Source organism: Lactuca virosa, chromosome 4, assembly GCF_052849685.1.
Source record: "Lactuca virosa cultivar CGN04683 chromosome 4, Lactuca_virosa_CGN04683_v6, whole genome shotgun sequence".
Classification (NCBI taxonomy): domain Eukaryota; kingdom Viridiplantae; phylum Streptophyta; class Magnoliopsida; order Asterales; family Asteraceae; genus Lactuca; species Lactuca virosa.
The window spans coordinates 218,415,075-218,425,122 of NC_136429.1; the positions used below are offsets into that span (position 1 = coordinate 218,415,075).

The 10,048-nt window shown below is 39.9% G+C and overlaps 1 protein-coding gene across 1 annotated transcript; it reads left to right on the forward strand.

Annotated features, from left to right (window-relative positions):
• The first annotated feature begins 8,867 nt into the window (after positions 1-8,867).
• On the forward strand, positions 8,868-9,551 carry LOC145108005 (calvin cycle protein CP12-3, chloroplastic-like). The gene has a single exon (XM_079044983.1). It carries the CDS (start codon positions 8,997-8,999, stop codon positions 9,408-9,410), a length of 414 nt encoding a protein of 137 aa, XP_078901109.1. The 5' UTR covers positions 8,868-8,996; the 3' UTR covers positions 9,411-9,551.
• Positions 9,552-10,048: the final 497 nt, after the last annotated feature.

Sequence of the window (10,048 nt, forward strand, 5' to 3'; positions counted from 1 at the left end):
TTCCTTCTGAGAAGTGTTTTGGTTCTCCTCAATCGCCTTCTCGGAGCTATAACTCCCTTGCCAGTTTCGGTTCTTGGCAGAAGGGAATTTCTTCCTTGCGAACCGCATGGGGTTAGACACCATCAGAGCATACTCCTCACTAGTAAGATCACATTCTGAGAGATCGGTCTCAGGTTCTTCATCGGCCATGGATTTAACTTTAGCCACAAGAGCCAAAGAGCCCAAACTAGAAACAACTTTTGAGTCTTTTGTCACAACACTTTCATGTGACTTGAGAATCCCTACGAGCTTTGCCAACGAGTAAGTCTTGAACTGTTCATGTGCTTTAAGAGTTGAAACCACCGCCATCTATTCGGATCTTAGGCCATTCATGAAAGTTACCTTCTGCTCGATCACCTCTCTACCAATTCCGTGATTAATCATCTTACTGAGAAGATGGTTGCAACGATTGAATGTTTGTATAAGACTTTCCTCAGGCTTTTGCTTGAAGTCACCAAACTCCGAAAGTAGAAGAGTTTGGATGGAATGATCGAGATCCTCATCGGTGGAATATAACTCCTTAAGCCTTTCCCAGATTTCCTTTGCAGCAGTACACATACTTACCAGACGAAAGGTATCAGATTGTAAAGCGAATCTGATCATCCTCATTTCTTTTACATTGCTAATCAGTTTGTCCTTCTCATCTTGAGGAACTTCTTTCACATCTACCATTAGTTGATTGTACTCTTTTTGTGTCTTGATGGTTTTGTTGGTTCCGGAGTGAACGAAAGGACCCAAAGTAATGGCCTCCCAAATCAAATATTTGTTATCCTCTGAACCAAGAACATAGTATTCAAAATGAAGAGCCCATACCTCATATTCGTGAGTGTATAGGATCGGAATCCTTGTGGTCGAGCCAATGATGTTAGAAATGTTGATGGGATTGTTTTGAGACTCATCGAGAGACATGATGATTTGATCTGCGTACCTGTCAAGAATCAGACTTATAAAGATTGAGTTAGGGTAATATCGAGATCTAGGAACAGCGTCAATAAGGTAATGACGGCTCCAATGGATTCGATAAAAGCGGAAACCCTAAAGATTTTCTTCTAACAGAAGAGATGCATATTATTTACACAGCCTCCTGATCTGATACCAATTGATGAGACTAAAACTCTTTAAGATCGATAAGATTCTTAACAAGCAATACAAGAACACAAAGTAAATAAGAACGCCAGATGAATCAAACAGATGTCGAATGATTAATAAGCCACAACCTCAAAAGAACTCTATAAAGACTTGCTACTGTAGAGGTGTGGTAGGGTTACAATAATGATATCAACAACAACTAACTACGGTGCATGCATGCACTATTTATACTATAACCCTAATAATTAATACGGATGGACAGGCCCATACCGGAAACATAATGGACACTAACAAAACAGCCCAATGACGCAATCTGATATACTCAACAGTGTTTAAAGTGGAATTTCCAAACAATATACTCTGTATACCAAACGAACCTTACCTTCGATATGATCCTACATGGTTGTTCCTTACTTGATAGATCTTGATGTAGACATTGGGATTAGTGAAGAATCTAGACGATCATTTGTCACCAGGAATATAAGACTAAGACTTAGTGATATTCGTACCTAGGTCATGTCAGAGGAAAAGATAAAATACCAAGGCGAAGTTCTGCCCAAATTCTGAGGCATCCACTTTTATCAAGTGAGTGCATAGTTACTTTCATCTTACACATAGATATGGAGTATTTAGATAAATGAATGTTATATGTGCTTATTATCTGTAACCAAAATGCTTTATGTTAGATGAAATAATATAAGATGATTTTTATATGACTTGATATATACGTATTTTCATACTTATAATATATTGGGTAGTGATGAGTAATGAGGGAGGATTAGAAGAAAGATGGAGATGGATGATGAGAGATGAAAACAATAATAAAAGACCTTAACTTACTAGTACTACTGTACTAAGAGATGGAATCATCTAACATAGTATAGATGAAAACCACCAGACTATTTGATGACAGTCCCGTGGAACACAAGCAACGATGGAATTTGTGCCTATTTGATGTACTCTACTTCCTACTGACATGTATTTCGGAGAAATCCCTGTAACAGTACTGTCAGCATCGATGATGAAGATGATCCTTATGACAAATCCTTAGAAATGAAAATAGAAAGAAAACCTACTGACATGTATTTTAGAGAAATCCTTGTATCAGTACTGTCAGCTACGATGACTAAGATGACCCTTAGGATACATCCTTAGGGAAGAATAAAGAAGAAAGTGGGGATGGGTAATCAGTTTAATTTTTTAATAATTAAACATATTAAACTATATTATTGTGGGTTGAAAACCCTATGTACTCAATAAGTTTCCCAACCTGACCCACTCAGTTTCTTTGTATCACAGGTAGCGGTACAAATGTACATGAATGATGAGAGATTCAAGGAGATGTAGACTGTTAGTCTAAGATACTGTAAGGCATGTTTATGCTTATGTTTTGTATCAGTTATGACATACCAAGCTTTTATAAATCAATGAAAAACATTTCTTCGGAAATACTTTTACGGGACCAAATTTCACATTTATAAATAAACTTTGTTTTAAATAAGAACAAATAAAAAATTTTAAAATGGCCGTGAAAATGGGGATGTCACACCCGCACTTTAAGATAAATTCATGGATTCAGTCACGAGTAATTCTAAGACGATAATATCTTATATTCTTCAAGCGGAGATACATAAGTTATAGTTTGTGAGTCTGTTGTGCATTGGTATTACATAAACGCATCTGTAACTTGATGTTATAAAATGTAGTTCCATTTATGGCATGATAAGTAAAAGTTATATTTATGTAGTCAAAATTTATTTGTTCCTTTTGCCTTAACATGAAAAATGATGTATTTGGGCCTCTCGGTGATTTGATGTTGACATTCATGTGCAAGGCCTTGCCTATAATAAATTGATGTTTTCAATTAGTAGTCTAAACTTAGTCATCATAAATCAGAAATCAAAAAATATCATCTTGGACTATGAGATTGATTTGTATGCATGTCTCGTGTTCATACGATATCTTGTAGAACGAAGGAATAGTTGATCACTTGTCTAAGGGCCAATGTTTGATTATATCATAGTTCAATAGTTGTTGTTGAAAGCACACCTTGATGGTTATTCAAAGTCTATATTTTTCAATTGTAGTTGAAGATTTTTCCAAGTGGGAGACTGTTTGAATATGTGTCCAAGGTCATAACTAAATTGGTCAAAGGCAAAACTAACTTGGTATAACTTTATGGAATAAACGTAAAGTCCTTTTTGGTTGCCCTCAATAACTAGAAATAGCTATAAATGACTTTAGGAGCGAGATAAAATGATTTGTTAATTTATTATACATGTAACGTCCCAAAAACCATGATAAAATTTTTCGTTTTTACAAAACATTTCTCACAAAACATAAGATGATCAACCATTGTTTCCAAATCAAATCCTTAAAATCAGAGTATCAAGTAATCTCTCAAAACATAAATCAGTAGGAGGATGTGTACGATCACACATTTGCTTTGCCCCGATCATATGATGTACTTGAAAACATTGAAATCAACAACTATACGCCAAAGCTTAGTGAGTTCCTGTAACATCCCGAGATTTAGCAGGTATTTCCGAATTCTCTCTTCTATTATTATTTTGTCATTTGTAGTCCCTGGGGGTTAGAGGAGTCGACCCATGAGAAGTCTAAGGGCTAAAGTTGCAACTTTGGGATCAAGAGAGTATGCTAAGCGTACATAAGGGTACGTTGAGCGTACTAGGCGCACCCTAGTACGATGGGCGTACACTTGTGTACGCTGGGCGTACACTTGTGTACGCTGGGCGTACTCATGTCAGGTAGAAACCCTAATATTTAGGGTTTGGATGGTATATAAACAACCTTATCAGCTCATAACCCTCCCTTACCTCAGCCTCCACTGTTTAGAGCCGTTTTCCCCAAACCCTAATCCTTTCCTTGAGTGTGTGAGCTTATAGAGTGTATTTTGAGTAGTTGGAGAAGAAGGTGTTGCATCAAGGAGTTGAAGAAGGAGAACAAGCTTGTAGATCTGAAGTTGTTTGGTGCCCTAGAAGCTTCAGAAGGTAAAAAGCTTCAAACTTCATGCTTGTATGATATAGATCTAGCCATTCTAGCTTTATGGAACCATTCTTGTCCCAAAAGTCCCCAAGTTGGTGCATGTTATGATTTGGACAAAATAAGCTGTCCTTTCAGACCCTAGAAGAGGTCTTAAGTGATAAAAATGATGTCCCAATAGCTAAATGTGTCTCATGCATGGAGTAGGAAGGTCTTAATGTATTAAGACCATGTGTTAAGAACGTTCTGGACGTCCAAAGTGATAAAGTTCGATACTTTATGGTTCTAAGACACTTTTGGTCGATGGATCTGAAATATGGGCTTAAGTGCTTAAGCCATTAAGCACTTATTAGGGTTTTGGAAAAACCCCGTGTACGCCCCGCATAAATCCTGTACGCCCAGCGTACTGGGTCAACCACCCCGATGGTGGTCAACGTCAGGCAGAGTACGCCCCGCGTACGTCCTCTGTTGGGCTTTTGACAAAATGGGCTTCGGGATTGGGCTGCTTTTGGACTAATTGGACTTGGGCCTTGTTGGGCCCTCTGAATAATTGAGGTTGGGCTAGTTTTGATAATGGATCCTATAATAAGGCCCAATTAGGAAGTTAGGCCCAAATTGGGAAGTTTGGTCCATTAATGAGCTTTGGATATATAGGCTTTTAAGATCATGGATTTGGCAATTGGGCCTTGGCCCAATAAATAGAAAGGACAAAATGGATTATGTGGACCCTTAGTCAAGATCATTATTCAGTGTATTGACATAGTTTTTATTATTTGGATAGTTCGGGATTTTTGGTGAGACAGCGATTCGGGAGTTCGATTCATCAGTTGAGATCGACATTGCGAGGTGACATATCCTCACTATATCAACAGGATCTAAGGCACCAATGTCGGCCCTTATCGGATTTGTATCCGGGTTTATTGCATGATATGGTTATTGATTTACATCCTGGTAGTTAGGATGGTGATATGCTTAGTGACCTGGTTAGGTCGGTATCCTGGTATATAGGATGATGTTATGCTAGTGATCGGTTAGGTCTGTATCCTAGTTATAGGATGTTGCTATGATTGATGATATGTTAGATCGGTTTGACTGTTATATATATGCTAGCGTATGATATTATGTGCACATGTTTTTTGATTGGGGTTTGGGTTGAGGCGGATCTGCTTTGTGTCGAAGGCCAACATACCCAGGGCGGTCTGGATAGACTACAGGCCCAGGAAGACATGTCAGTTAGACCGAAGGCCCGATGAGCGGTCCGGATAGGATGTAGGCCCTGCGAGGCGGTCCAGACGTGTCGAAGGCTCGGAGAGCGGTCCAGATAGGCTGAAGGCTTGCAAGGTGGTCCAGTCAGGCTGAAGGCTCATTATGCATGTTGTTTGCTTATATGTTTATATGATATGGTTATATCTATATAACGTTGGTATTTTTTTTTGGGGGGGGGGTAACTCACTAAGCCTTCGAGCTTACATTTATCGATTATTGTTTCAGGTACTTCTGTCGATCGCGGGAAGGCGAAGGCGTGATGGTACTGCTCCTCATATTTTATGACTATGTTTCTGGGATACTCTGATATAGAACTATTTTGAAAACAAAATTTGTAATAACTGTTGGTTTATAAATGATTTAAAAAGTTTAAATTTGGCATGATTTTTATGGATGTTACGATTCCCCTAAAATACCTCACATAATAAAACATATAAAAACATGCATATTAGGTCCACAATCATTGGACTGGATTACCCTTGAGCCCACAACATAAGTCTGGATTGCCCTCCCGACCCTCAGCTTATGCCTGGATTGCTCCCGAGCCCACAACATAAGACTGGATTGCCCTCCCGGCCCTCAGCTTATGTCTGGATTGCTTCCAAGTCCACAACATAAGACTGGAATTCCCTTCCCGGCCCTCAAGTTATGTCTGGATTGCTCCCAAGCCCACAACACAAGACTGGAATGCCCTTCCCAACCCTCAGCTTATGACTGGCTTGCTCCCGGGTTTGTTGGTGTACAACACAAAGCAGTATCGCATCAATCCAGCCACACAATGTCAACATTTGCAAACATATAAACAATAACCAGATCCTGCATGATGAGGTCGCCGCTATGATCCGGGCTCAGTTACCGGAGATGTTTGGATCTATCAAGACCGCTATGGTGGAGTATTTTGATGATCAGTATGCATCCCTCACTGAGGCGGCTGCCGCAGCATCCACTGCAGCTGTATCGGCGGCAGGATTGGGAGCCGGACAGGTTTTTCAGTATCAGGACTTCGACAACACGAAGCCTCCTACTTTGGATGGGACTCAGGATCCCATCAAGGCTATGAGGTAGTTATCTGATGTGGAGGGGTGCTTCTTCACATGTTCATGTTCTACTGACCAGAAGGTCAGATGTGCCCTGAACCTGCTGAGGTCTGGGGAAAAGGACTGGTGGAGGTTGATGATTGGGTCTTACACTGATGATTAGAGAGTTGCGGTTACTTGGGAGCAGTTCACGGATATGTTCCGCGCTCGCTACATTCCATGAGTCGAGCGGGAATGGTTGGCTCAGGAGTTTTTGGAGTTGAGACAGGATGGTGAGACGGTGACGGAGATCACCCGTATGTTTACGGAGAGGGCGATGTTCTGCCCGGAGTTTGCTTCTGAGCAGGCTCAGATGACACGTTATCTGAGCATGCTCAAGACTGACATCCGCCAGTTTGTGGCGACCCAGCGTTGTGATACGCTTTTGGATCTACAGGAGGCCGCTAGGCGGCGTGAGTTGGAGATTGAGCTGCAGATAAGAGAGCAGCGGCAGGCCCCGACACAGCCACAGCCGGCGCGGAAGCGGTCTAAGACCGCTGATTCCAGACCAGGGGGACAGCAGGGTCGCACTTGTGGCAAGTGCGGGAAGGGTCACTCGGGGCTTTGCAGGTTCAACAGTGCGTGCTGCAAATACGGCAGGGAGGGGCATTATGCGAAGGATTGTCATCAGATGGCCCCGGTTCAGGATATAAGGATCTACTACCATTGTCATCAGGTTGGTCACGTGAAGACCAATTGTCCACAGCTCTCAGCCAGGCCGGCGAGTCGGTCGTTTGTTTCTATGACTTTCAGTAGGGAGTTCGGGTTGCCAGTGGGAGAGTTAGAGTGTCCTTTGAAAGTCTCCATCGCCAATGAACACGGGATTTCCGTATCTTCGGTCTATCGGGGTTACGTATTGGAGATTTTCGGAGTATCTTTTCTGATAGACCTGATCCCGATTCCCATGGGGGATGTATGTGTGATTGTGGGTATGGACTGACTTAGTCGCTTTGGAGCTATGATCGATTGCGAGGGTCAGCGAGTGGTGGTTCGAACCCCAAGTGGGGGAGAACTGGTTGTCTATGGCGAGGGTACCAGATTGGGATCGGGGTTCTGTTCAGCTGCCAGGGCTCGACAATACATTCAGCACGGGTGTGCGAGTTATCTAGCGTATGTGGTAGATACACGAGTCAGAGATCAGATTCCAGTTTCAGAGGTTCCGGTAGTCAGGGAGTTTGCTGATGTTTAATAATTGGTATGGACGGTTTTAAGGGTTCTAGAAAGGTTTTGGACGGTTTTAAGGGTTTATCTCGGAGATCCCCTAGCTATAAATATGACCCATTAACTCCTAAATTTCATGGTTCTTACCTCTCATAAGGTGAAATACAAATTTCTCTTCATATCTCCTTTCTGCTTTTGATTTATAGTGTTCTAGGGTTTTGAGTGTGAGTCATTAGAGGCGTTCATACTTTTGGCGCTTGCTTTCCCTGAGTTATTGAAGTTCAAAGGAGTTATTATATTCGATTATACTAAAAGGTATGTATCTTAATCCATGTAAATTTTGATTATACCTAGTTAGTTTATATTTTTCATTGTATGTTGCTATTATGAGAAAAACCATAGATATCTAGGTTGCATGTGCCTATAAAATAGTTTTATGATTCCGCTGCGTCATTAATTTGTTTTTTAACCTCCAAAACCCATCATGATCGACTGTCTACACATTTAATTCTCTCAAAAAAAAGGTTAGAGCTCCAATCGATTATATGTCATGCGTGTGCATTGGGAGTAGAATCTGTGGAGCATACTTTCTTCTAGTGTGATTTGACGACGAGCATTTGGAATTTGGTGGAGAGATGATGTGATATAATCTCGCATGCCTCGGTTAATATTCTAGTATGACTATTTTGGATTGATGATGGTAGAAGGTCCATACAATTCACAAGCCAATGTAAGAGTGGAAGTGGTGTTTCTTACCATTGATTGGAGATTTAAAAATAATTTAGTGTTTGATTCTTGTAAAATACGGAAAAACATAATCTTTAATAATATTGTTTTATTTTATTTCTGTTGGTTTAAAAATAGACTTTCTAGTCTTCAAAAGTGGAATGATTGGATTACAAAACCTTTTATAATTTTTCTTCTTGCAATTTGTTAGAAGTATGAATATATAAAATTTTGTTGTTAAATTTTTTTTTAGAGTTGGTCTTAACAGAAGAGTTGCCAAAAAGCCATTCTAAAAAAATTATTTATAACATTGGCTGATCTAAGAGTTCAAGTCCAATCCTAGGAAATGAAACTATAAGGAATTTAGAAGTAAATTAAATTTACAGTTAAAAAGAAAATATAATTAAATAAAAAACAGATGTAAACGAAAAGTGAAAAAGAATAATTGGCGCGTTGAAAATCAAAATATGTTGATAACGAAGAATCTGGAAACCATATAAGGCTACTTTTGTAATTTAACCTAACTATTTCCCGACGCATTTCTCTTCTTTACTTTCGTGCAGAATAGTACTACGAGCAGAAGGTTAGTTCACGGGTCTTCGTTAATCTTTCAAATCGTAGAGGTTGCGATCTTCAATGGAGATCAGTGTTATGAGCTTCAAGTTACCATCATCTTTCAGATCTATTCAAGTAACTGCTGCTAATCCGATCTATACTCCTCCGATCTGCGATACGAAGAGAGCAGCAAGATGTCGGAGGATTTCAGTTGTCGTGAACGGAATAGGAGGAGGAGGATCCGCCAAGTACAAAGGAACACAGATGAGAGAGCAAAAGCTGACGGAGTTGATCGAGTCAAAAGTCGCTGAAGCGAAGCAAGTTTGCGAGGGAGATCGTGATTCCGACGAGTGCAAGGTGGCGTGGGACGAGGTGGAGGAGGTGAGTCAGGCGAAAGCTGATCTCCGGCTAAAACTGGAGGAGAACAGGGATCCTTTACAGTCGTTTTGTGAGGAAAATCCCGAGACGGACGAGTGTCGTATCTACGAAGACTGAAATCCACCGACAGATGATTCATGATCGGCGACTTCCTCCGGCAATGTATGTTTTCATTATCATGGTGATTATATGCTAATGGATGATTATCTTATGTGTTTACTACTTTTTTACTTATAATCCAGTACAAAATTGGTTCCAGTTTTAGTCATTGATTAGGTTAATTACTGATTGTTAAATTCATTAATTAAGAATCGTTATCACGAATCATGATGATTATGGTAGAAATAAAATTGGAATCCGAATCGGAAATTCCTGTTTGGGAACAAGTGGGGGACAGGACCCATCATAGCGAACATTGTATTAAGCATCTGGGATTCTGGATAACTCATACGATTTCGTTGAAAATTGGCCTACAGAAGGAAACAAAAGAAATATAAACCAAAAGTCTTTTTGAAAATTGAAAATGATATCGAAGAGTTTTTCAAACCAAAACTTTTTGAACTAGTTTGTTAACAAACTCGTAGGTGCCTTTGGTTATAGAAAGTTGTTTTCATTTTTTAAGAAAATATTTTGAGAAAATAAAGTTGAGTTTTCATTTTCAATTTTCAATGAAAATTTTAGAAAATACGTTTGGTTGGAACCGGTGTTGTTTTCATTTTTCATCTTAGAAATTTGAAAAACTGGAAAAATCACTT